The 27,751-nt window shown below is 42.4% G+C and overlaps 1 protein-coding gene and 1 long non-coding RNA gene across 10 annotated transcripts in view; both read right to left on the bottom strand.

Moving 5' to 3' along the window:
* Nucleotides 1-343: 343 nt before the first annotated feature.
* Nucleotides 344-1,736, bottom strand: LOC148686629 (uncharacterized). Its single transcript, XR_015948702.1, has 2 exons — nt 1,606-1,736; nt 344-463 (listed from the first exon to the last, which is right to left on the bottom strand). It is a non-coding gene; the product is annotated as an uncharacterized LOC148686629 (long non-coding RNA).
* Nucleotides 1,737-7,948: 6,212 nt separating this feature from the next.
* The window catches only part of SCAI (suppressor of cancer cell invasion), an 83,759-nt gene continuing 63,956 nt past the window's right edge, over nt 7,949-27,751 (bottom strand). For 8 of the 9 annotated variants that reach the window (XM_035112855.3, XM_035112857.3, XM_088664866.1 and 5 more), the window contains 9 exons: nt 26,105-26,206; nt 25,826-25,927; nt 22,737-22,815; nt 18,331-18,430; nt 17,646-17,727; nt 13,751-13,823; nt 10,300-10,473; nt 9,952-10,052; nt 7,949-9,272 (listed from right to left, as the gene is read on the bottom strand). In XM_035112855.3, coding sequence (XP_034968746.1) covers nt 9,123-9,272; nt 9,952-10,052; nt 10,300-10,473; nt 13,751-13,823; nt 17,646-17,727; nt 18,331-18,430; nt 22,737-22,815; nt 25,826-25,927; nt 26,105-26,206 — 963 coding nt within the window. In that variant the 3' untranslated portion in view covers nt 7,949-9,122. Of the gene's footprint in view, nt 9,273-9,951; nt 10,053-10,299; nt 10,474-12,126; nt 12,304-13,750; nt 13,824-17,645; nt 17,728-18,330; nt 18,431-22,736; nt 22,816-25,825; nt 25,928-26,104; nt 26,207-27,751 lie in introns of those variants that run through there. The other variant, XR_009557033.2, reaches the window with a different exon arrangement.

The raw sequence follows: 27,751 nt of genomic DNA, 5'->3' as shown, positions 1-27,751 counted from the left end.
CTTGCTGATGCATATTAGTTTAATCCTTTCCTTCAATTGTGCAGTAGGGTTCAGTGCTATTCTTAATCTATTGTACATATGCTTCCTGCTGCATTATCCAAAACATGCCTGCATGAGCAAAAGATGAGCAGAATCACCATAGCAGAGAACATACTACAGGTAGCATTTTTCTATAGTCAAACCGAGCATCTGCAGATCTAGAAGCTTACAAGGCACACATAAGCAAACGAAAGATGTATCAACATGCAAAAATGACACAGAAATCGGAGGCTTAAAGATCCACAATAGAATCAGTAATCAGGCCTTAGTGGTATTTAAAATTCAAAAGCCACCAGTTTAAAAAAAATAAAGATAGAATCTGACATCTAATTTCAATGCAATGTTCAAGGAATCGTTGCTTGTAGCATCATTACAAGATGTCCAACTGTTGCTTGCTCATCACTGTCAGCTCAGCCAGAAAAAACTGAAATAGTAAGCAGTTCCTAGCTTAAAACCAGCCTGCTGATTACAGATGCGTTTACTCAAAAGGCACACTTCCTCCTAAGTAATCTTTCAGTTTTCCAGAGAAATGCAAAAATGTGCTCTATTCTTAGAGGAAGCAGTAGAATGTTTATTGTTTTTAATTATCTCCTTACTCATCCTCATTTGGCTGCGCAACAGGACAAGAAGGTGAAGGAAGGAGAGTTGGTTGTTGTGCTTTAGGCTATGGCATAGTTGGGGGGGGGGCTAACTTCTTGTGGCCCTCCAGATCTTGTTGGACTCAAACTCCCATCAGTCACAGGCAGCATAGCCAATGGTCAGCAGTGATGGAAGATGGAAGTCCGGCAATATGTGAAGGATCACAGCTTAGCTGATCCTGGCCTAGATATGAGCAATTCTATCTAAGGAAGGTTAGTCCATGTTTTGCTTCTGCTGCCCAGCTTAAGCATGGCTTTAACAACAATGATAAAAGGGCTAAAGAAGCCTGCACATTGAATGCTGGGAGCTTTTCACTTGACAGCAGATGCATATTTTCTACTTGGTGTATATCTCACATTTACTTCTTGAAACAAAATAAAAAAAATCCTTCCAGTAGCACCTTAGAGACCAACTCAGTTTGTCATTGGTATGAGCTTTCGTGTGCATGCACACTTCTTCAGATACCTACCTGTAACTATTTACTTCTTGCATATGCTCTACTGTTTCATTGGAATTTGCTTCCAAGGAAGCATAGACAGCAACTTTAGACTTGGCTAAATACAAAATAGATTCTAAATGAGAAACCACAGAGATCCCAGAACAAACTTTGTTTCTGAAACTTCAGAGTGAAGTGTTGGCTAGGTTACCCTTGTAAGAAAACGAAGACCCACTTTAGATGCGAGAACTATTCTAACAAATAAGATTAAACGGATACCTTAGTGCATTACATTTACATATCATTGGGTGCTAGCACAGCAGAGCAGAAAGAGTGAATGAAAGTCAGCCTTATTCTCAAAGCATTCGTTCAGGATTCTCTTTAACACAGGAAGTGTAGAGATTTGTATTCCAGAGGATCACAAGGCAAGGCTGAAAGGTAACTGTCTGAGGTGGTAGATTTAAAATTGATTAGAGTTAAATGAGCTGTACCTTGAAGTTTCCTGAACCACCAGAGTATTCAGCAACACCAACAGCAATAACTAAGTTGATTGCATGATGTGGTCACAAGTCACTGGTCCAGTTTGGGTGTCCAGAGCACTTAGCCTCATCCTTTGTTGTAGAGATTTTGCTACCAGCAATACCGTCTTTCCCCCTTTTTAAGACACCGTCTTATAACTTTTTTTCCTCAAAAAAACACAGGGTGGCTTACTTTCGGTGGGATGTCTTATTTTTTTTATTACCGGTACAGTTTTTACAGCTCAGGGCGCTGGCTCAGGGCGATGCTCGGTTCTCTTGAGTGCTCGGCGCTGCAGCAGCCACTGGTTCCGGGTGGCGGGGCAGCAGGCATCCTAGGCCGGGCCAGGCGCTCCGCCTGCCGCTGCAAGGCGCTCCAAGCTCCTTGGCCAGGCCAGGCAAGGAAGAAGCAATGAGCCCAGCGGTGGCGACAAGCACAGAAGCGGCAGGGCGGCGATGGACGAGAAGGCGGAGCGCGGGGATGCAGCCAGCAAGGCGGGAGCGCGATCAGCTGTTAAGCGGAGCTCTTGGAGCGCCACTTCAGAGCTGATCGCGCTCCTGCAGTGCCAGCTGCATGGAGTGACTCTGTGAGTGGAGGTGCCTGTGGGGGTTGGTTTCCGCGGAGCGGAAGTATGGCTTATTTTGGGGGTATGTCTTATATTTCTCAAATGCTTAAAAACCCTGCCATGGCTTACTTTCTGACTACGTATTAAAAAAGGGGAAACAGGGTAGCTTTGCAAACGGTCAAGGGACTGCCAGTGGGCCTCAGCATCCCACCTACACCCCCACCCCCACCAGTAATGCAAACTTTTGGTTAGATGGACACTGGCAATAATAATAAAGTAACAATACTTTTATTAGTACAAATGTAATAAACTGGGGTTAGAGAAGAAGGGGGGAGAGAGAAGATGCTAAAGCAGGAAGTGAATGTAAAATCTTCAGGAAGACGATGTTAATTCAGAAATCTTCAGACAGCAAATGTCACTGTGGATCCAGACACAGCCCACCCCAGGCTCCTCCTGTCCGAGAAAAGTATGAGGAGACAATCCTCAAGCCCTGCCCCAAATCCAGAGAGATTCAACCACGAAGGCAGCTATTTCTGGGAAGTCATGTGGGAGGGGAACTGTGTTTTTGGACTAGCGGGGTCACGAGGAAGTCTGTGGGGAGAAAGGGCCACTTTGCCTTAAGTCCTGAGGAGTGGGGATGTACTGGCAAGTACTGGGCTTGCATATCCAGCATTTACTTGCCTGATTCTTTTCCTCTGTTATACTATGTGAGGAGCCCAACAGGCCCTGGAGAAGTTTTTCTCCAGACCAGAATGACTTATATAACACCATCAAGAGATGGTTTGGGCAGCTCTTTAGGGGCCCTTTAAGGGATTTCATTTCTGTCACAATCGGCAGAAGCAACAAAACAAGCAAACCCCTTTCCTAGAATTCCTTCTGCAACTGAGTTCTTAAAGAGACAGTAACTCTTTTACCAGTCCCAATAAATTCCTCCAGTGGCTAGACCACTGAGTATTATATGATGAAAAGACCTAAGAGGAAAAAGCAGGCTTTGAAACAACATGGAGAAGAGAGTATGCTTTGGAAGTGCCTACATTTTTTAAAATAATAATAATATGTGAAACTCATTAAATGAAAAAGGGAATCAAACCCTAACAGAGCAGGAAGTCTTTTCCAATCCCTAATTTTTCTCCCTTCCACTAAGCATAAGACAAGAACCTGGATTCAAAGCAAGTTCACAGGGGGACATGAACATCAATTTGTATTTTTGGAGATCCACCTAAATTCAAGAACTACTGTACTCTCAGCTTTTCCTTTTGCCTTTATGGTGTCCAAGACGTGTCCAAGCAGCCATTTCAGATCAAAATATCATTTCTCTCCACACTCACAAAAGAGCTGTTTTTCTATTTGGGAACCATTACTAAAATACACTGCAAAAAGCAAGTTATGGCTTTAAGGGTCTCAACCAGAGCTAATTTATTATTGCCATGCCAGCATATAGCAGTGCTGTAATATATTCAGAACAATACAGTTAAGTGCTTGAAGCCCTAACAAACTCTAAAACCTACTGCTCACTTTCCACCAGAACCGCTAAAGCAAGAAGGCAGGAGAGCTTCCCCTTTTCCTGGGTTCAAATCTGTGAAGTATTACAACAATATCTATCTATGTTGAAGGAAAAGCTCACTTGACCAAAGGCTACTACCACCCTGGAGGCAAAAAATCTATGTAACAGGTGCTAGTCAGGTTTGCATATTTGAAAGTAGGGTGGCATGGGTGTAGCAGGATTTTTGTAGGGGGGGCAGCTATGTATTTTTGTATTGATTGGGGGGCAGCTGCCCCTCACTGCTCCCCTTTGGCTACGGCTATGCAGGGTGGGCTCTGCAGATGCAGAGCAATGTCATCAAGGACATCAAGGAGAGGCAGAGAGATATCATCAAGTGCCAAGACTTAGGCTGCAGGATAAGGAAGACTTATTACTAAACTCTTCATGCTTACACCTCTGCTTTGGCCAACAGTACTGTTTCGCCTCTCCAGTATCAGGGCTTCTTTAGTATTATATGAACTACCTACATTTTTTGCTCTGTGGTGTGTTTCTGTGATATGTACAAACACACCATAGGGGGAAATATTGGTGGTTCATGTAATACTGATTCTATACTTTATATTCATAAAGAGCTGTACCATGTACTGAGAACATACTCCTAGACAAGGTGTTGCTGGAAACTTAAACCCAACAATGCTGGCTCAAAAACAGCTACCGGTAGTGTATTGGCCCATATTGAAAATCAGCAGAAACTATTGATTGTGATCATCTGGCCCTTCAGATGATCACTGGCCATGTTGGCTGGGGCTGATGGAAGTTGGAGCCCAACAACAACTGGATTCCCACACCTTCCCCATCTCCAACAAAGCATTTTCACTGCCTCAATTTGTCTTTCAGGATTTTAAAGTTGACTGCACCAACATAATAAACAGTTGACTCACAACTTACACACACAGAGTTTTAAGCACTTGGCTGAAAAAACAAAAAAATTATAAAAGGGGGCAGGTGTCTGGGGGAAAATATGTTGGCAATCCCACCTGCCATTGCACTCACCTTGAGAGTGGTCAGAGGGGCAGGGACTGTGTTCAGAGGCCTTAGGAGAGAATAGGAGGCCTTGGGATGGCATTTGGAGGTATAGGAGGAATGGATTGTGTGTGGTTGTGTTTGTTTGTTTTTGACTATACATGATTTTGGCTTTGTGTGCTATACCCGCAACATAACCTCTACATAAGTTGAGAGTCGATTGTACAAGCAAAACTCAAGACAAAATGTTCCTGTTTACAACCTGTGCCTTATGTAGGCATTTGAGAAGCCAACTTTTCTTTACCCAATTTCAGCTAGAAACATAAACTACAATGCCAGACTTACTTATCCACTTAAATCTAAGTTGTTGGTTGTTTTTAAAAAAGAAGCCGTTCAAATAGAATATAGTACTTTTGTAGAATATATGAAAGGGGAGGATCTGGATACAAAGACCAATTCATCTGGTAAGGTCTTTCAGTATCTCTCAATCATATTTTTCTAAATTTAAAGCTAGTAGCATAATTTAAAAAATGGATAATGTCTTCAGCAGAATTGTTCCCTTTGCTTGATGTGGAGATCAGCCCAAATAGTATCACATGAGGAAATCTTGAGCAATATGTGGTATGGAAAAGGAGAATGGTTGCCTGCCTTCAATTTCAGCAAACATTCCCTGCCATATCCTTGTGGCCATAATGATAGGAATATCCTGTATTTGTGTAGCTGGTACAGTGGAGGCTGTCCCTTACTATTCATTTGATTGTCCTATATGTAACAGGGCCAGAAAATACTTTCCTCAACTCTTATTTTGGTTTGATTCTACAGTATATCAAGCCTGCAGATCTTTGCAGGCAAACCATCAGGCTTGTTACAGAAAAGAAACTGCATCAGAAAATATCAAGATAAGATTACATCAATGTGGTAGATTGGATATTCTTAAAACAAAATTGTAATATCTGTCCTTATTTGCTTTTAAAAATATAGTCCTTTAATTATTTGAACTTTGCATATCTGTTATGCTGGACTATGTATGGCTGGGATCCAGTTTAAACCTAGATCTATAGTTAAAGCAAAATTTGAACAGAATACAAAATGCAAACTCCAAAACAGAAATCTCATTTCCAAGCTTGTGGACACAAGCTTTTTCAGCTAAAATGAGGCAACATGCAGCAAAGGTAAGTCAGAGCCAACTGTGGAAACTGACGTATGATCACCACAGGTGACCAGAGAAACCTTTGGACCTTGAAAAGGTAAAATCTTGATGGAAACCATGGCTTCCAAAATGAACACAAGTGTTCCATATTCTTAGTAAATTTCCCCTAAGAACCATTTGCCATTTAAAGCCTACTCAGAGGTACATCGGCGGTACAGGGAGACGTATTGGCACCAGAATGTTTCAGGGACGTCAGTGTGTGTCCATCACCACAAACCTAGAATTTGGTTTGCAAACATTACAAGGTCACAGCTCAGTAAGAATTAGACGAAATACTTGTCCCGAGTTTAAGGCCTACACAAGTCCCTTCCCTAATCTGTTTTTGGACAGTGAAGCCCTCCAATAAGAAATTCACATTGCTGAAACTATGCTTCTGAATTATGGACCCATGAAACCACCGTCTTGAGCAACGGCACTCTTAATTATGCTCTATTGCAATAGAACAAATTCTGCTCAGCACCTATGTTTACTTTTTTTAAAAAAACAAACAAACTGTATTCACATGGTTCTCAAGCTATCATACACACACAGAGAGAGAGAAAATTTACAAGAAGCACCCCTCCACAAGCCAGCAGACTGTGCATATAATACATATAACAAACACCTTTTACCTACACTATTGTTATTTTACTTTTTAAAAGATCAGGAAAATGGGAGCACTCCAGATTAAAAAAAAATGCAGCAGTGCCAGTTACCAAACCTAACTTGATGGAAACAACTTGGCATTTAAAGTGTTCTTTCCAATTGCCTGTCAAAAGTGAAGGCATTTTAGAGCAAGCTCACTGGGCAGCAGGGAAGAGAATAACATCTCCGCAAAAACTCTGTATCTACTTGCCTATGCCCCATTGCACTTTTTTGCCCGACCTAAGGCACCTCTCGCTACACCTCCCAAGCATTGCCTTCTCAGAGTCTGGAATGCATCTCAGTTCTGCTACTGTGCCCATCTTATTGGCCATTGCATCATACTTTGGGCAGCTGCAAACATGGCAGTCTGCTGGAACAGATATGAAGCAAGCAATATTTTATGCGGACAAAACAGATTCAGGAAGAAAAAGAAGAAACACTTACTCCATAGTTTTCTCCTTGGCCTCCATGAAACACAAGCTGCAACAACAAAACTCTTGTTTTTCCTATTTGACATCTCAAAGATACCCCACAACTGCAGAATTACAGAAAACGCCCAATACGCTTAAAAAAATAAAGCTTGAAATGTGTGCTCACTGTGTTTGGTGGGTTAATCCTGAATGTACTGGCCAACAGCTCCCCACAACACTCCCCCATTTGCAAGATGACCACCAAAGGAGTCTTTATCAGCAGCCATTCCAGGACCATCTGGAAAACACTTAACACACAAACCTACGCTGTGTAATTTTGCCAGGACTTCTCATCCATTTTCAAATGAAACGGAATGTGTTCTTTACATTCGAAGTCTTTCAAAGCCTGTTGCTGCACTCAAAGATGAACATATTCCTTGGTGGGCAAAAAACCCAAGTGAGGTCTTTTGCAAGATGGTTGTATAGGAGTGGGGGTAGACCTCTTGAGCCACAACTTGCCTTAAAAAGCTGGGTGCTGAGGACAATTTGAGAGCAGCACCCTTCCCCAGCAACCCTTTCCTTCTGCTGCAGCATTCCTGTTCCATTATAATTATATGCTAATATCTTCCTAACCTATGCTGAAAACAGACAAGCTACCTTCAGGCAGTTTAGCTTCCCTTGCATTGGTCGCCCCCCCCCCCCGATACCCCAGCAAAAACCCTCTGGCAAGAGCCTTCAGATTTCTATAGATTGGCCCTCCAGTTTGCTGCTGGACTACAACCCCCACCATCCTTGGCCACAGGCCATATGCGTGCCAAGGCTGATGGGAGTTGTATCCAGCAACACCTGGTGGGCTAAAAGTTCCCTCCACCTGCTGTAGACAGAATAAATACTTAAGGGCTCAAATGAACAGTCAGTATGTTCCTCCACACCTTCTCATCTAAACACAGCTCTGGCATGGAAGATTCATGTTTTACACAGGCAGTGAGGGGAGGGACATGCCTTTCCCACAACTATAAACAAGGTTTTATTTTGAGCAGCTCAGCCACAGAGGCAAGGCAGTGATCTTTCCCCCACTACACAGCATCAACGTGTGTTGTCAAATCACAAAAGACTGGGTAGGAGTGGGGGATAAGAAAAGTGGCTCTCTTGGATCTGGGGAACACCACAAACAGATTAAGGGTTTATTCACAGTCCAAGTGTGGCAGTGGTAGTTTGAAGCAGTTCCTTGCCATGTGTTCATGTGCAGAGAGAGGCTGGCATTTTCCATCCCTAGATACAACTCTCTGGGCAGAAGCTGAGGAATGATACTTCATTGTGTGGGGGAGGAAGGCAGATTGTCTCCTTCTGAGGTTTCAGAACCCAAAAACTGACTGGTTCTGACCTTCCTCCCAGGGCAGGAGGATCGTCATGGCTCTGCAAGAGGCACGGAGGGTGGTCCAATAAAGAGATGGGGCCAGTCTCTTGATGTGATTCATATGTCAGGAGACGATTCCTTCACAGATGGGATAAAAGTCCTGCATTCTTATCAACATGCAACATAGCTTTTAACATCTGGATAAGGGGATTTATGGGAGTAGGGAACACTACATTTTCTGCGATCCCTTCAAAAGTGATGCTCCTTCTTGAGTTGGCCATACATATCTTGTTTTGAAAGACTTTTTATTATTGCTATTGCTGCTTTGCAATGAGTGATCCCACATTTCACATTTCAAATCCAGAATCTTTGGGGACAGAAGAGGTCTTCTTCTTGGTTTGTTTGTGTTTTGTTTTTGCTTCCAAATTTTTAAAAATCGTACAAAAATAAAGAATTTCCACATACAAGGGCGAAAAGTGACCAATAGCATTTTTTTTCTAAATACTTAGGCTCATTTATGATGTGTCGCTGGTTTTCAACCACCAAAAACCAAAATTTTAAACCCAAGGGATTCCTTTAAGTCTTTAATTTTTTTAAAAAGATGCAGAAGGGATTAGTTTATAAAATTGACCCCATACAGAATGGAACAGCCATGCCCACAGCCATTCCATTTGTTTAAAAAAATAATCATTAAGTTTAAAAATAAAAATCAAGTAAATTCCTTTTGTGGATCTTCACATTAGAAAACTGCACCATTTCAAAAATCTGTGGCTGGGAAACACCCCATTGCAGTAAGAAAGCCAGAATGTGTATTTCCATTTTAATAATCATCAAGCGTGGTTTCCAGGAACACATTTCGAACATCCAGCATTGAAGCCAACTCCAAAATATGCTTTTGAAGGTGTGGATTCTCCACAGTTTCGTCCCTTGGCAACTGGGGGTAGGATTCTGGATAATTTCTAGTTTCCTGCTATAGGAAGGGGGGAAGAGGAGGAGAGAGAAAAAAATAGAATTTCAATTTTCCAGCAAAGTAATCATTGCAATTTCATGAAAAATATCTAAGTGGTCCTCTTTTCAAGTTCTACTGAATACCTTACTCTTCCAAGAAGCCTTTTAAGTAGATATTATTTTCCAGTTTGTATCTGGAATTGTTTTAAAGGTGTTTTTATTGTTTGTTGTTTGCTACCCCTGAGCTGCTTTGGGAGGAAAAGAGGGACAAACAAGATATATTTATGCTGATGATGTGATTTTAAATTGTACCTTTTTTTTTTTAAACACACACACACATATAAAAAAGCTGTGTAAAAATTTAATATAATAATCAGCATAACAATCATAGATGTTTTCTTAATTCTCTATGCTTGGTGGCATAGAAAGGTTTATGGCAAATTTTGAAAGGTTAAAATAGAAGGTGCCTGCTGAGTCTCCTTAGGGAGAGCATTCCTACAGGACTGGGCCTAATGTTGCTAAAAACTTGACAGCTGCTTTGATTTCACTGGGTCTGCTCCAAGTAGAGCTTGGTTGGATACAATCCACAGTCAGCATCTATCAAAGAGCTGTTTCGACAACAAGAAGGGAAGAGTTCACTGTTTCTTTGAGATTTTCAAGCAGTATTATTATTTTTTATAAAATAAATAATAGATAAATACCCGGAAGATTTTGTGCATCCTCATGGTAGCTGAGCAAAAGATGAATCTTGTTAGAAGTAAGCGAAGGAATTCATCTCCAAAAAACTGGAGAAAGGCCTGATCTGCAGAAAGTAAGAAGGCAGCTCTTAAAGAAAAGCTGAATTCAGAAAGTTATTTTTTTAAATTTCTGGAGTGGAAATGAGACTCTCAGTTGCATGTAATGCTAGTCAGGCTCATTAACATCAATCTGTCTACTCTGAATAGGACTAAGATGTGATACAACCTTTATAGTAAAAATAACAAACACATCATCTTTGTTCATTTTCAGCTGCATGGTTCCCTTGGTCTAAGCATACCTACAGTACATACCTATGGAACGAGAATGGGTCAGCAATTGTGCAATATCCCGGTTGATTTTGCGAAGGTAATCATGACACTTGTCCCACAATCCTTTGCGCATGCTTGATAATCCAGAGACAAATAGGAATGCCATTAAAGGATTGTTCAGGAAGAAGGTGAAGAGGCTGCCTCGCTGAGACTGATCTGGAAGGAAACGAACACAAAATGCACTTAGCATACGAAGCAGGAGAGGTGGTTGCCCACTGTCAATAGTCATACAACCCTTTACCATGACACATAAATAGGGAGGCACTATTATAAATGCATCAAAGATGCCCTCCTATCCAAGTCTCATAAACTTTGCTTAGCACTGAGCAGCAGCAAATTTATGTCCAGGGTCTAACAGGTTCCCTGTAAACCCAAGGTTGTATCAAAAGAAGTTGTACTCATAGCAGACCCACTGAAATGAACATGCCTAAATCAACAATGCTCATGAATTTCAATTTACCTAATCTGAGTAGGATTGGCTACAACCCTCAGATTTATTTCAGTTTGCGTACAAACTTACATTTTCCTTTTATTATTATTTAGACATACAGTCTGCTTCATCCTTACGGATGGCATTGGGAACTAACCTTAAGCTCCAAAAGACCAGTCCAAACAAGGTAGATTTTACACTGCTGAAAGGTGTTCAGGCTTTGAACCGTTGACAAATGGAGGGGGGGATGGACCAAAAGCCATTCTATGATGTGAACTATCATCCTGTAAGGTACCAGCACAAATCTGTCTATCCAAAGATGTGGAACCTTAGGCCCAGGAGCCAAATATATCTGGCTTAGGGAAATCTCCCTAGGTCACACCCCTCAGTGACCCTGCTTCGCACCTCAACATGCCTTGCTGGAATATGCCCTTGATTTCTGAGACCACCTTTTGCTTGTATGGATGGAGGAAAAAGAAGGGGCTTGTGTGAGCATGTGAGGAAACTGTTCTGCTGTACAAAGGTAAAGTTTACATTCGTTGCCCTGCCCACCACTGGCATATGGCCCCTAGAAGATTTCTCAGAAGGGAATGTGGGCCTTGGGCTGCAAAAAGGTTCCCCATTTCTATTCTATCCTACTGAGCACTGCAGACACCCTGGCTGTGACAATCAAGGAGTGTTTCCTAATTATGATGTACCCACTGATAGCTATATTATTATTTCATTATCTGTTACCCAATGCAAAACGTTTCTCCAAAGCATCATCCAATACAAAGAGGCACTATTGCCCCAATGGGATTTTCCAAGGTTTCAACACCTTGAAAAAAACTATCCCCAACCCAATCCCCAAAACACACATATGAAGAATTGTTTGCCAGCAATCACCAACCCAATTATTCACCAGAATGAAAGCTGATCCTTCAAACTTGACTAGCTCTTAGCTCTGTTTCAAATTTGTACAACTAAGTAAAATGAGAAAAAGGAGAGATTTAAGGTTCTGATCAGCAGGAACATTACACTAAACAAGATGCAAATCTTCCTCCCCTCTCCCGCTGGAGACATTCACCAGTTGGTCGGTGTTTTCTGCTTCAAAAAGGGTAAGTTCTATTATTTTCATCATTCCTTTGACTGAGGCTATGTACATATTATACATTTAGAGCACAACCTTCTCTGGGGGGAAAAAAGGAAAAAGAATCCAGGAGCTACAATTTCAAGCACCCACAACAAACTACAGTTCCCAGGTTTCTATTGGGGGGGGATTTAATGTTTCTCTTTTTTTATTTAAAACGTATGATGTGTACGCAGCCTCATTTAGTGTTATTTTCACAGGAACAATATTTATTTTTACTCAAAACCTCTTGGCACATAATAGAACTTACCTCAATAAGGCCAAAGGGTGAAGTCTCCAGCTCCTTTCATGCATTCACTGCTGACCACCACCTTCCTGTGTCACAAATTATGTCACCAGACTGGACTTCATGCTGGGAACCAGTAGCAGTAAAGGGGCTGCTCTCTCAGAGAGCGACACACCAGAGAACCACTTACAGTTATGGGGACTGGAAAAATGGGTTGGAAAGTTAATAGAGAGCTTTCGAATCGATCAAATATTTCGCTCCCTAATTAGATTACAAGGCACTCCAAAAAGACTTCCGTTAATGTTAGTCCAGGCAAGGAAGAAACCCTAAGAGAGAGTGCCCACCACAGTTACCGCTGCAAAGGAAGAGGAGATAATACCACCACCACCCCTGCCCCACATTTTATTTGCCTGAACCAAAAGGACAGCGGACTAAGTAGAAAAGGAGCTGTTGTGTGCTCTGTTTGCACTATAAATTTAAATCAGTATCATACCACTACAAACAATCATGGCTTCCCCCGAAGCATCCTGGGAACTGTAGTTTCTTAGGGTGTTGAAAGTTGTTGGATTTATTCCCCTCACAGAGATACAGAGGTACCTCGACTTATGAAGACGATCCGTTCCGCGGCCGTCTTCGTAAATCAAAGTCTTCGGTTGTTGAAGCGCCCATTCTGCGCATGCGCAGCGAAAAGACATCCTAGGGAACTCACTTTATTTATTTATTTTGAGAAAAGTGATGAATAAATATAATAAATAACAACAATAACTCTAGGAATTGTAGATTTGTGACGTGAATAGGAATCTCCTAGCAACTGTCAGCACCTGTAACAAACTAGAGTTCCCAGGATTCTCTGGGGGAAACGGTGATTGTTTGAAGTGGTATACTACTGCTGTAAATGTATAGCACGGAGGGGTCCTTACACAGACCCCTGGTCCATCTAGATTGGTACTGCAGACATCGACTGACAGCAGCTCTCCCAGCCATACCTAGAGATGCCAGGGATTGAATCTGGAACTTTGTGCATGCAAAGAAAGTGCTCAACCCTCTGGCCTATAGTCCTATCCCCCCCCAAAAGAAAGAGCCCGATTGCACCTTGACCTTTAAAGCCCTAAAAGGCTCAGGAGCACAATAATTCAGGGACTGCCTCTCCTCATACAAACCAGCCCAGTCCCTTCAGTCTTCATTTGAGGTCCTTTTCTATGTGCCTCACCTGAGAGAAGTGAGAAAGCTGGCAACACTTTTCAGTAGTACCATCTGCGGAATGCTCTCCCCAGACTCACGCCTGGTGCCATTCTTATCAATCCCTACCGTAGGCGCCAGCTTTTCGTTTACCCAGCAGTGGAATGAACAACGCAACAGCAACAACAGGACTAAGCACCAGAGTTCCACCAAGCATCCAGGACACATTTGCTTACAAGCAGCCAATTTCAAGGCTCAACAAGTATGTTAGTGAAATATTTATTGTAAACTTCCAGACGACAAATGCCCCGTTCTTGCAAAAAACAAATGCTCACTGTGGTTCAGGGGATCAAATGGGGGTCGGGAGATGGCTAATACCCCCTTTCCACTGACTTTTGTTGTTGTTGTAAAATACAGGAACAGAATGCCACACCTCAACTCCTGTTACAGAGGAAAAACACCTTCATACCTTGCAACGCTTTTGGATATGCTGTTGGTGAAAGTAGGCACACCAGTGGTTGTCCAAATAAGTTTGTGAAATTCTGGAAGAGGAGCAAGAGAAAGAGAGAGATCTCAGCATACCTGAAGGAGCGTCTCCACCCCCATCGTTCTGCCCAGACACTGAGGTCCAGTGCTGACGGCCTTCTGGCAGTTCCCTCACTACAAGAAGCCAAGCTACAGGGAACCAGGCAGAGGGCCTTCTCGGTAGTTGCACCCACCCTGTGGAATGCCCTCTCACCAGATGTCAAAGAGATAAACAACTACCAGATTTTTAGGAGACATCTGAAGGCAGCCCTGTTTAGGGAAGCTTTTAATGTTTAATAGATTATTGTATTTTAATGTCTATTGGAAGCCGCCCAGAGTGGCTGGGTATAAATAATAATAATAATAATAATAATAATAATAATAATAATAATCATCATCATCATCAGCAGCAGTTTGGCTTGAGAACACATACAGCAATAGAAAGCTAAGGGAAAGTTAAACCTGATCAGTTGTTTGAAGAGGAGGGAACTGGGAGCCCCATACAAACCCCTTTTTTCAAATGGAAGAGTGGTATGTTCAGTATAAAAGTAAAATTCCCTAGCAATTTGTCTACGCCTCTGCATCACAAACATGTTCTTCTCTGCCAAGGCTAAACATGGGGTGTTCTGGAGACATCCAGGGTCAGGCCACTGGCACCAGAGAGGCTTGACTGTCACCAGGCGACCAGCACTAAATTGTGTTTGTGTCACTCAGAACTACCACAGTGCTGCTTGCAACCTGGATTACTCCCTGGCGGCAAGCAAGAACCATCTCTAGTCAAAAAGATGTGAATAGATGTACAAATCAAGTCATGGTTTGAACACCGTTAATAATACCACCTAATTTGTCCAATTGTTCTAGGCTTTTTATCTTTAGATGTAGGCAGCCATGAACAATCCATTTTGAGCCACTTTAGAGAGAACTTTGTATTCTTAAATTGCATACAAAATGCAAGTGGTTTTTATAATTGGAATAATACCTCAGTTTTGAGGTTCTGCACACTAAATTAAAAGTGACATTGCAAATATGTAAATAAGGTGGCTCATTGTAGGAAATACTGTGCCATCCCCTTTGAGCACAAGTGTTGCATGAACAACAGTTTACTACAAGAAAACATACTAGGTTGGCCACCATTAGCATCTATATCTACCTTGTGGTTGTTTTTTTAAAAATCAGTTGGTAATTCAGAAACGCAGTAGAATGGATAAAGATTATTTTGTGATCATAACTCTTTGTTGGACTAGAGCAGGCACGTCCAACAGGTAGATTGTGATCTACCAGTAGATCACTGGGTGTCTGTGGTAGATCACTGCTAGATCACTGGCACCCCTAAAAAAAGCTCACCCAAAATTTTCCTCCTCCCTAAAAAAAAGCTGAACTATGACATGAAGCCCTAAACAAAAATGGGCCTCCCTCCCTCCTAAAAGAAGCTCAACAAGTTTGACCTAAACCCCCCAAAACAGGGCTTCCCTTCCTTAAAATAACTCAACAGCTTTGACCTGAACCCCCCAAAAGGGGGTAGATCACTCCCAGTTTTTAACTCTGTTTGTAGATCAGAGTCTCTTGGGAGGTGGCCACCCCTGGACTAGGGTATTTTTGCAGCATTCCTTGTCATCAGAAACATGGTTAAAAGTTTAAAACTAGATGCAGCAGAAAACTAGCTTGTGAAATTCATCCAAGTAGAATGCATCTATTGAATAGATTTTGGTTATCACATGGGAGGACAAAGTTTCAGACAAAGACATGTTCTCCCAAATCCACATTCCCAGCATGTTCACACTCCTGTCTCATCAACATCTATGCTGGTTTGGCTATGTCCACAGCATGGAAGATGGCAGGATCTCCAAGAATGTGCTCTATGAGGACCTGGTTTCAGGCACTAGGCCAATTGGCAGACCAAATCTGTATTTCAAAGATGTCTGCAAATGAGACATGAAGGCTGGCAACATCAACCCCTTGGAGTGGGAATCAGTTGCAGATGACTGCAGTGCCTGCAGAAAGTCAAGTTGTGTATCCTTAGCAGTGACCAGAGGAGGAATGACCACTGGGAGAAGCACAGAGGTTGTTAAAAAAGCCATGGCACATCTGCAGCAGCCAGCAGCACAACTGGACGCCTTTATCTTCTCCAGATGCAACAAAACATGTCTCTCCCGTCCCAGTCTCTACAGCCACAACAGGTACTGTAACCTTCCAACAGCTTGACTTCACCCTCAAAGGTGAACTCCTACATTGTCTCAAGAGACAGAAGGATGTCAACATTAAGAATTGGTGCCTGAGTTTTATTTCCCACCCACCTCTTTCACTTCACTGTCACTTTCCCCTTGTGTTTTTGTAGATAAGCCATGGTGGGAGCCTTTTTGGCAGAAGAGTGGATTACAAATGTCCTAAATACGGAACAGAAGTCTATGCAGTGCACCAGGGGATGTCATGTGGACAACCCAACATGAAATTTAACTTTCTGTATGCAACAGCTAATGAGACAAAGCAAATGTTTTTTTGAGGTGGATGACTGCTCAGTTTTTCCAGTCAAATGAGTGTTTTCTAACACGTGGTGGAAAAGAGATGCTGGGGGAAATTAGAAATTTAGGCAGGGGAAAGGAAGGGAAGCATCCTTCTAGTTTTTATCCGGGACTCAACCTGTTAAGACAGCAAGTGCTCTTCCAAATCTGTCAATTCCACTAAAATTCATTACACTAATTCCTACTAAGCTTGTTAACATATTAAAGAGCAGCTGGGTCTAATCAGAGTAATAGTCACCCCCCCTCTCTCCCTCCCAGTGTCAAAGTGATGATTAAGCACAGAGCTCTGTGCTACTCTACCCAGGGCATGTGATATAGACACTCTCATATATATATATATATATATATATATATATATATATATATATATATATATATATATAATGTGCAATAAGGTAACTAGAATTAGCAACAGCAAAATAAACTGAAATGGTCAAAACAAGGAAGGAAGCAAGTCACAGCACAGCTGCTGGCACATTAACATTGCTATGTCTGTCCAAAGGGGCTGCAGTTTATCCATGGGTTAACACATCACACCACCTTAGAGAACTCTAAAAAGGCCAGGAACATGCACAGTTGCAATTGTGCTTTAAATCTCAGAAGTAAGCTCAGTACCAAATCCCAAATGTGTTGGGTATTTCACTTTTTCATAAAGGACATTTTAGTGTTTTATAAAAGTCAGTTACTCACAACTACCAAGGCATTAAGTTTTTTAAAAAATTGTTCAGTTTTTTTATTTGTTCCCTTGAATACAGTAAATGTTGTGTATACACATTATAAGAATGTTCTATGTACAACAAATGGCACACGTAAAAACACCAACATTTTAAAAACCATCTTATCTGTGAGCCCTGCAAGACCCTCATCCCTGCTTTGCTGGGTTTGGGGGGCAGCACCCTGATTCCAGCTGCAAAAGTAGCTGGTGCTGGAGAGGCCAGAGACTATCTGACCTGTGAGGCCTGTAATTCTTACTGTCCAGTATGTCTAGAAACTATTGGCATGGGGGGGGTGTCGCTTAGGAGTTATTGCTGGAGACAATATTTAATTCTGACATACATTATTTTAGCTGTTATTGGGATTATATTGCTTTCTTTTTATTCTCGGGTCTTATGATCTACGTAACAATTGTTAAATTTTACTGTATACTTACTGAGAGGTTTTCATTTTCATTTTTTATCACATAAGGTTTTAAATTTGGTTGCATTTTTGTATATAACAGAGCAAATTATGTGAATTTTCTGGGGTTGTAAGGCATCTAGAGCACACCTTAACTACGGAAAGGAGGCATATAAATAAATAATAATGGAGAAAAGGTGTTACCTTGTAGGCAACGCTGTTAGAGGAGTCCACTATGATAAACAGAGGCTTCCTCGTGAAAGGATAGAGATCACCAGGGTGTAGACTGAAAGAGAGAACAGAAACGGTTCAAAAGTATGCCTGGAACCTGGGAAGAGATGGTTGCTTCCTTAGTAACATAACATCATTCCAGGGGTCTCCCCACCCTCCATCACAACCTTCCATTTACTTATTTATAAAAGCGCTTAAAGGAAACTAAGCAAACCTAAACAGGACCCTCCACCCACCAGTTTAAACAGAGAGGCCTGAGGTCATGGTCACAAGAACATAATAAGAGCTTGCTGGATAATGCTTCTTGCTTGCCTGGATGGAGAGATGTAGGTGTGTGCCTAGGCCTAGGGCATGGAGATGTCACCTCCACTGCTTCCCCTACTGTCTTTGGGCCCACTCACCACCGACATGCAGCCACCCAAAAATGTTGCTATTGAACGAATGTAGCATGCAGGTTGAAAAATACCCCCCAACACTGCCCTTGAGGTTAAGGCTTTATACGAAATGTGTATGAGCTGCGGGAGAAGCATCAGCCTCAAAATCCCAGTTGGAAGAAGCCAGTATAAATGCTGAAACCACGGGGCAGCAAAAGTCCCATAACTGAATTCCAAGGGCTGAGGGCTCCTGCCACCTACTCTTCCAGGTACATGGTACTCACCAGTGCATCTCTTTGTACGACTGGTTCCGCTTGTGGATGCCATCCCCATTTATGATGTCCCGGTTGCTGTTTGTCAGGACACCCCCAAAATCATAGGGACCTGCAGAAAATGCAAACAGGAGGCCAGAATGAACAGCAGCTACACAGCTAGGTGTTGGCAATGAAACAAACACGGGAGATGAACAGCAGCCCCCATTTGGGAGAAAAAAAAGAGAATCTGGGAGAGATTGCAGATAACTAATGGATTATGGGTTTGGAAGTTCACTTGGCCAATGTCTGCCCCCCATCTTGACAATACAAGATGTCCTTTAGCTTTTGATTCATTTTAGCCTATGAATTCAAAACACAACACAGATTCACTTCATCCCAATATAACTTACTATGAACTTGATTAGAATTTGGTACAGCTGCCATAGGTTGTGGGGGGGGGATTTCTTCCATGAGCTGGAATTGAGGGCTGCCAGCTTACTATCCCTGTTTTAGATTGTGTAGGGCCAAAAGGATTGTGCCGATATCATTAGAGACCTCTCTAACTAAAACCGTGTTTATTTCACATATACACAGGAAGGACCAATATACGCCATGTTTAAACCCACACACCACAATCAAAATCAATACAACCAAGAACTAGAAATCCACCCTTCCACGTTAGCAGGTCAGAAAGAACCTTTCCAGATTTGCTGTGGATACCAGCCACCAGCAAGCAGAGAGAGAGAGAGAGAGAGAGAGAATGCTGATGGGAGGATGCCGTGGGAAGCTTTAAAAAGGGAAAATCTGGTTTTTTGACCCAACTATGGGCAACAGCCACTTACACAAGATGCTTCACTACCAGCTTCACAACTGCCTAGTGGGAATTCAAGCATTTTCCACAAGAAGACAATGGGATTTTCCAAATTGTCTTTGCGCTTAACCATCTCTTCCCAATGGAGACAGTATAATTTGCCTAGTTTGACCCTAAGATTTTACTCCTCCTCCTGGAGACCCAGTTACTTATTGCACATAGCAACATTGACAAGTGTTAAATGTAGTCTTTAGAATCAGGCTCCATCTGCACTATACATTTAAACACTCAGGGCTCCCCCAAAGGATTCTGGGAACTTCCGTTTGTTAAGGTGGTGAGACTTGTTAGGAGACCCCCTATTGCCCTCACAAAGCTACCATTCCCAGAGTGGTTTAACAGTTCCCTCTACATGGGGTACTTTGGGAATGGCAGCTCTGTGCAAAGAATAGTGGGGGTCTCCTAACAAGTCTCACCACCTTTAATAAATTGCAGCTCCCAGGATGCTTGGGGGGAAGACATGAGTGTTTAAAGTGGCATGGTACTGCTTTAAACATACATTGCAGATGGCCCCTCCCTCAAATGCTGCTTTCCATGCTCATGAAGCTGTAACATTCTAGGGAACAAGAGATACTGTTTGCTCTTCCCAGTACGTTCAGCTTGGAAAGCCAATCATGTGGACTGCAGGTAGCTATGTGCAAGTCCAATATTTTTAAAATTATCATTACAAGGCTGAATTCAGCAATACCACATTGGTCTATGTTGGCCACATGGATTGACAGGGATAATCTTCGGCTGACTTTTGTACATGGGTATAATTGGAAGGGCTGAGACAACAATCCTGGTTCTTCATTTACTACCCAAATTTCACTTGCTGATTAATAACCAGTTTTACCTTCCCGAGGAAAGGCCAAAGCAGCTAACGAAAGGAAACATTGATTAAAAAATAATAATTTGTTGTTGCGGAAAAGCAAATATCAGGAATGTTGCCATTGCAACTTTGCCTTACTGAGCTCAGAAGATTATGGGGCAGTTTCATGGGTGAGGCAGAGCCTATCCTCCTTCTCTTTTTCTTAGGCCTATCCTCCCTTTCTCTTTGTCTGATACTCCATCCTTCCATGGTTCAAGTACTCTAAGATTATCTGCTTTGTTGTGCCTCAAAAGGCAGGGCCCATTCCTCAAACTCTGTTCAGTTACAGAAGACAAACCAATTCTTACTAACTATCAATTTATCCCTTCCTAAAATTACCCCTAATTAATTTTTACCTCTTCTGCTTACCCATCATGTCAATGACTTAGTCAGCCAGCTCTCTTTCCCTCCTAGAGTCCCAGCTGCATTAATGTCATCTCTGTGGCTGAATGGAGGAGGTTGACATTTTGCACAGATGGTCCCCAAGGCTCACCTCCCACTTTGAGCCAGAAGCATTAACAGAAAATCTAGAAAGTTGTACAAAGGGTGGAGATGGACATTTGTCCTACTGTATGTTGGGACATTTGTCCTACTGTATGTAGGGATGCGGGTGGCGCTGTGGGTTAAATCACAGAGCCTAGGGCTTGCTGATCAGAAGGTCAGCGGTTCGAATCCCCATGACGGGGTGAGCTCCCGTTGCTCGGTCCCAGCTCCTGCCAACCTAGCAGTTCGAAAGCACGTCAAAGTGCAAGTAGATAAATAGGTACCACTACAGCGGGAAGGTAAACGGCATTTCCGTGTGCTGCTCTAGTTTGCCAGAAGCGACTTTGTCATGCTGGCCACATGACCTGGAAGCTGTACGCCGGCTCCCTCGGACAGTAACGCGAGATGAGTGCCGCAACCCCAGAGTCAGTCATGACTGGACCTAATGGTCAGGGGTTCCTTTACCTTTATTTTGGGAACAACAAAAGCTCATGCAGCAGGCACAAGACCCACCCACCCACAAAAACCACATTCAAGCGAGAGGACAAAGATTTGGCACCAAAGTACACAGCAAAAAAAACCCTGTAAACTTTTTGTTACAGGTGTTTTTGTGGGGTTTTTTTTAAAAAAATATAAGTATCTGGAAAGGTTTATGAATCATGCAAGGAAAGATGAAACAAGCATGCATTTTATAAAGGAATGCAAGTCTTTTAAGTGAATGGAGCAGATTTAATACGACATCTACTAGGAGGAATTTTTGTTGTTGTTGAATGCAAACATGGTACCATGAGAATCAAATTCTTTCACTTTGTATGATCCATTCATTCAACTTCAGCCAATTTTTGGAATGGATCATCTTCATGATTGTATTTTTGAGGGGGGGAGGGAGTTGTCTTAAAAAACAAAACAACAAACAAAGCACAGATGGCAGCTGCATCCCAATATTCTTCCAGGTCGGATAGGTGGGGTGGAGGTGGGGTGGAGGGAAATTACCAAAGTCATGACAAGGGCTTGAATTGTGAGGAAATATCCACCATCTCTACAGCATGCCCCCCCCCAAGCAGTCATCCTTTGGCTGCACTTGAATACTATCAACACGGCTTTGTGTTCATACTGCTTTGTTTTGTTTTTTAAATAAAAGGGACAATGAGTCCCAGAAGCATTCAGTAGGCACCATTTACCAAACACTTACAAGGCTGGTTATCATCTTCATGTAGTGAAGATCAGGCACTCCCCAGTACTGTGATATGCTCCATATGGAGCCTTGTAACACTTTAAGACCAGGTTGGAGAGCAGAGGTGGGGAACCTCAGGCCGTGGGGCCAAAAGCAACCCTCCAGTGTTCTTTATCTGGCCCTTAAGATTTTCTCCCTCTCTCCAGGCCATAACCCTCACTGGATCTGCTTCACACTGTGAATGGTTTTGGCTGGCTGGAATGTGCCCTTAAACTCTGATAATGCCTCTTGCTTGCGTGGATGGAGGCTGGGTGTTTGTGTGTATTGTTTGTGCATAGAAACTAGCCCACTGCACAAAGGTAAACATTCACATTGTTCCACCCACCAGTGGCATGTGGCCCCTTGGAGCCTTCAAAGAAGGGAATGTGGCCCTCAGGCTGGAAAAAAGGCTTTGTTGTCCACTCTTTCCTCCCTGGGGCGTGAAAGGAGAACCAGTGTGGTGTAGTGACTAGAGTGTTTGTCAGACTAGGACGTGGGAGGCCAGGGCTCAAATCCCCACTTGGCCATGAAGCTTATTGGGTGAACTTGGGCCTGTTGCTGCCTCTAAGCTTAACCTACCTCATAGGGTTATTGTGAGGATAAAATGATGAGAGGGAGAACCATGTAAACCACATTAAGCTCCTTGGAGAAAAAAGGTGAGAGAGAAACTAATGGAGACGTATGGGATACACATCTGCTGGGCATCACACAGTGTGCATGGCATAGAGGTTCATACACCCCACTTCTTCACCACACAAAGAAGATCTTCCAGCCCAGTAAAGCACCTGAATCGGGTGCTAACGCTTCCAACACCTCAAAAATCTTAAGGTGTGGCAAAAGGTAGACATGAGAAGAAAATCCAAACGCCACTTCCTGTTGGGCAGCCATACCCAGCAAAGGCAATGCCAGCCCACAGCTTATTTTCCAAGAGAAAAAGCATTTGGAGGCTTCCCCCATCAGATTGTGGATCATAAAGAGAATTCAGGCCCTGCTCATGACAGGGAGCATTCCTTTATTTGTACCTTCACTATCCGAACGACCTGAAGGAAACACGCCAGTGGCTGACAGGTAGATGAGCAGGACACTATTTGCAGGCAGCTCCTGAAATTTTGACAGGAGAAAGGGATGGGGGGGAAGGGGAGTTGGTGAGGGAAAATTGGAGAGGGGGAGGTAGGCCTTTGTTTATTAATGCACAATACAGAAACATATCATTTATTTTAAGCTGTCTGTATCAAGGATAACCCAATATTAATATGTTAAAAAAATTTTTTAATAAACGTAGCAGTAGGACTTGCACTGGATTGAAGGAATTCCATCCATAATAAGATAATAAGAGCGCTGCTAGAAGCACTCGCCCCTCATGTGGCTTCCAGCAACTGGTATTGAGAAGGTTGCTGATCAGAAGGTTGGCAGTTTGAATCCCCGTGATGAGGTGAGCTCCTGTTGCTCTGTCCCCGCTCCTGCCAACCTAGCAGTTCGAAAGCACACCAGTGCGAGTAGATAAATAGGTACCGCTGTGGCGGGAAGGCAAACGGCGTTTACATGCGCTCTGGTTTCCGTCACAGTGTTCCGTTGCACCAGAAGTGATTTAGTCATGCTCATCACATGACCCGGAAAGCTGTCTGTGGACAAATGCCAGCTCCTTTGACCTGAAAGCGAGATGAGCGCTGCAACCCCATAGTCGCGCGCTGCAACCCCATAGTCGCCTTTGACTGGACTTAACTGTCTAGGGGTCCTTTACCATTTATTCAGAAGCATTTACTGCCTCTGACCATTGAGAAACAGCATAGTCTTCGTGGCTAGTGGACATCAATGGTCTTATCCTCCATGAACTACTCTAATACTCTTTCAAAGCCATTCAAGTTGGTGGCCATTGTTGCCTCCTAGAATCATAGAGTTGGAAGAGACCACAAGGGCCATCCAGTCCAACCCCCTGCCAAGCAGGAAACACCATCAAAGCATTTCTTAAAGACCTCCAAAAAAGGAGTAGGAGTGAGTTTCATAGATTAACTACATAGTGTAGAAACACTTCCTTTTATTTGTCCTGAATCTTCCAACATTCAGCTTCATTGGATATCTGTAAGTTCTAGTGTCCTTCTCACTGCTAGCTCCATTGAGACCCCTCTCCTGTTTCCACACAACTGCAGCAGAGGCTCTTGTCCGCTGTTTCACTCATCTGGAAGTTGCTGGTGGCTTACTTCTTAGCCCTCTGGTCCAATGGTGCTGTTATTAAATGGCAGGTCAGTCCACAATGAGACCATGCTAACCCACAAACTGGTGGTGGATAAAAGGGCAGATGTGGTACGCATTACCAAGACTTGGATGGGCGAGTTGGGTGGGCCTGACCTAACTCAGCTGTGTCCATCTGGTTACTTGGTACAGAGCTAGGCTAGACTTGGGAGGAGGAGGAGAAAGGGGAGGTGTTACTATTTAGGTGTTGTTTAGGGAAGCTTTTAATGTTTAATAGATTATTGTATTTTAATGTCTGTTGGAAGCCGCCCAGAGTGGCTGGGGAAACCCAGCCAGGTGGGTGGGGTATAAATAATAAATTATTTATTTATTTATTTATTTATTTATTTATTTATTTATTTATTAAAACCTATTGATCTTGGAATGGGCTTAGGAGATCTGCACCTGGTGCTGGGCCAGAGAAACAGACAGGGGATGCTATGGTTTATTGTCCACCCCATTGCACAGCAGCACCCCATCCGTGCTGTCCAGGAAGGGCTCTGGAGTGGTGTTGGCAAACCCCAGGGACAGTAAGTCTTGATGTTTTTCCGTTAAAATGATCAACACAAAACAGTTGGGTTTCCTATTGATCTTTTTAATGGTTCCTGTAAACAGAGGTTTTGTTACAACCAAGCAGCATATACTGCTAAATGAATGAATGAATGAATGCTTGGGAGGAGGCAGAGCAACACGGAAGTGACGCATCTCACTCAAATGCCACTTTCAACTTTTTTATTTAAAAGATCATTGCCAACCTCCAGGCAACACACAAAGAAACCTCTTTTGTCTTGCTGTTGCTTCTGTTCAAATAGGTTTGGCAGTCTTTTAAAAATTATTACAACAACCTGTTCAAGTCAGGATGACTGTATTTAAAACAAGAACAATGATTCCTCTTTCAACCCAGCCATCTCTGGAAGAGGCAAAACAGCCTCTCCTTCTCTCTTCTCTTTCTAATTCTAAATTTGTGTCCAACTGAGGGAAACCTGCCTCATCTCCTCTTGCAGTAGCCTTCAATAGGCTGGTAAAAAAACAACAACAACACTCTCTTTAGAAATACATTTGGGCTGGAAACTGCTACATTAGCTAATTGGGATAGTGGTGGTCCCCCCCCCCCCATTTGAAACTGTATTTGGTTTTGTGAATGATTTTTTATTGCTGCTGTATTCAATTGTCTTCCACTGCTGCTTATGCATTCACTGCAGGGTAATCTGAAAATTAAATTGCTGTTGCTTATTGCCTTGAGCTCTCCAAAGGAAAAGTGTATAAAACAGTTTAACTAGATGAATAAAATTCAATTCATAGCAATGATAGTATTTTTAAAATTTGTCACTATTCATTTCAATTGTGCTCAACCTCTAAAATACTAAATCAATTAATATGTATTTTATTTCATGAAGTTTATAATGTGAATGTTTTACTCATAATTTTGTTCTGAAGCGTCTGAATTTGTCATGCCTAATAAAGGTTATTGATTTGAATTGTGCTCAACAAACACCTTTTTTTCTCAGGAGATACACCTGCTCACTTGCATTTTAACTTGGCAAAATGGTATTTTAGGAGCAGTGGTGGCTGGTGGGGCAGAAGGCATGGAGGCCAACAGTAGATAGTGCCAGACAAAAATAGATAGAACCTCCCAATTCTAGTTTTGCTCCTATTCTCATCCCTGCTGAGTTATACAAGGGACCACACTGAGACTGATGAAGGAGCTGACAGGCAGCTCCCCACCCCAAGAGTGGTTGCAAGTAAGAAGGCAGGAAAGTGCCTGCTGACTCATGGCAGACTGAGGTTGGTGGGGCAGTGTCTCATTTATCCTACTGGACGAGCCTTCACTATTTGGAATATTCTATCACCAGAAAGAGGCACCTCCTCCTTTGGCACATACCTTAAACGATGCAGCCAAGAAGGTGTACAGCTGACTGAAGGTTGGCTTGTACAGCAAGTACTTGTGAGGGTTTTCCCTTCTTGCTGGCTTTTCGGTTGTCTCCTGTATAAAAAAGAAAGAAAGATAGAAACAAACAAACAGCACGTCACTGTTATGAGCTGCCCCTCAGATCTATACAATTAACCCAACATGGAATCCCGACTGATCTCAAACCGAAGTTAAAATAAATTTCCACTGCCTTGCCTGGTGAGTGCAGGGAGGAAAGACGAGGGGACTTGCCTGCAGCCCGGGCTTGCTCATTTGTGATGCCAAGTTCATAGGTTCCCTCTCCAGAGCTTGCAGCATCCGGAACATGTCGATTGTCAGCTCGCTGAACTTCACCTGCCAGAGACACAGTTGTAAATTAAAGGTTTTTAGAATAATGAAAGCCATTTCTGGTGGGTAAAGATTTTTTTTTTAAATGTATATAAATAGGCAAGAATAATTACATAACAGATGGAAATTAAAACATAAAAAGCCAAACCATAAAATAGGCACATAGAATCAGCACAGTTACATATAGTTTTTAAAGTAATGAGGTCCAGGTCATTGGGGTGGGGAGTAAGAATAAAATATGTCCTCACATAAAGAAAAAATATTAAGCATTATTTGACATTGCTCAGGCTTGTGACAATGGCTGCCTTGAAAATAATGGCTTGGCTGTATATGTAATCAAGATGTAATCAAGAAATGTCAAATTATATATATATGAAAAGTCTGGAACTTCTAGCCCTTGTTGAAAGCTCACATTATGTGTAATTTCATCCACTGGTGCTGGAAATTAAAGTCTTTTGAGCTACCAAGTAAGTGTGTGTCTGTATCAGCTTTTTTTTTTAATGAAACCCTGCATACCACTTTACAATTATTACAATAGAAGCACAATGCAGTGCGAAATACTAAAAATAGTACCAGAATATACATATTTAAAAGCCAAATCATAGAGCTATATAAAGGAGCAAAACATTCACCCTCTAAAAAGTCTAGAAAACTGGCAGAACACAGACATAAAGGCAATGCAGGGGGAAGCCCAGAGCTCTTTTCAAAAATTATGCTTAAAATTACTGTTGGGGGCCTATATCATTACCAGCTAATTAATCACTCTCTCTTCACGGATAATGCTAAAAATTATAGGTGTGTGTGTGTGTGTGTGTGTGTGTGTGTGTGTGTGTGTGTGTTAGGGATCTTCAGTATACTTCATAGCACCCTCATTAAACTTCTATTCCCAGAATTCTTTGGAGGAGCCATAGATACTTTATGCTATAGCACAGGGGTAGCCAACATGGTCCCCTCTGGATGTCATTGGACTACAACCCTTACCACTGGCTGTGCTGGTTGGGGATGAGGGAGTTGGGGTCCAGCAACATATGGAGAGTGCCTTGTTGGTTACCTCTGCTATATTAGAAAGCCAATATGTTTGTCAAATAGCTATACCCTTTGTCTCATTATTTTTTAAAGCCTGTTCATATGGTTCATCTTGCAACATGGCAACAGGCTTTTTAAAGCTCAGTTTGTGATTTTGACATGTGGGACTGTTATAAATTAATCAGCATCTCTATGTAGAGCCTGATCAATGGTTCTTTCAGCCCGGCACAATCTGTTTCTGACCTGCAACAGCTCTCTCCAGGGTCTTGAGCATAGATTTTCCTCCCAGTTTGTTTAAAAGAAATGTGGGTGGTAGGAGGTGTCAAGGGCTGCTTTATGCACCTGTGCTCTACACTCTGTGTAGCCTGGAAGACCATGTTTATTCCTGGTGACAAAGATTGGTTCAGTTCAGACATAACACTGAGCCATGATTATGGAAACTGAACTACGATTCAGCATGATGTTCAAGCTGGCAAGAGTAGAAGCATTCTGAGTTGCCAAACTTTTCCAGTTTGATAATTCTCC

The sequence above is a fragment of the Zootoca vivipara genome, chromosome Z2, assembly GCF_965207765.1.
Source record: "Zootoca vivipara chromosome Z2, rZooViv2.hap1.1, whole genome shotgun sequence".
NCBI classification, from domain to species: domain Eukaryota; kingdom Metazoa; phylum Chordata; class Lepidosauria; order Squamata; family Lacertidae; genus Zootoca; species Zootoca vivipara.
This window is presented reverse-complemented; position numbering and strand designations above follow the sequence as displayed.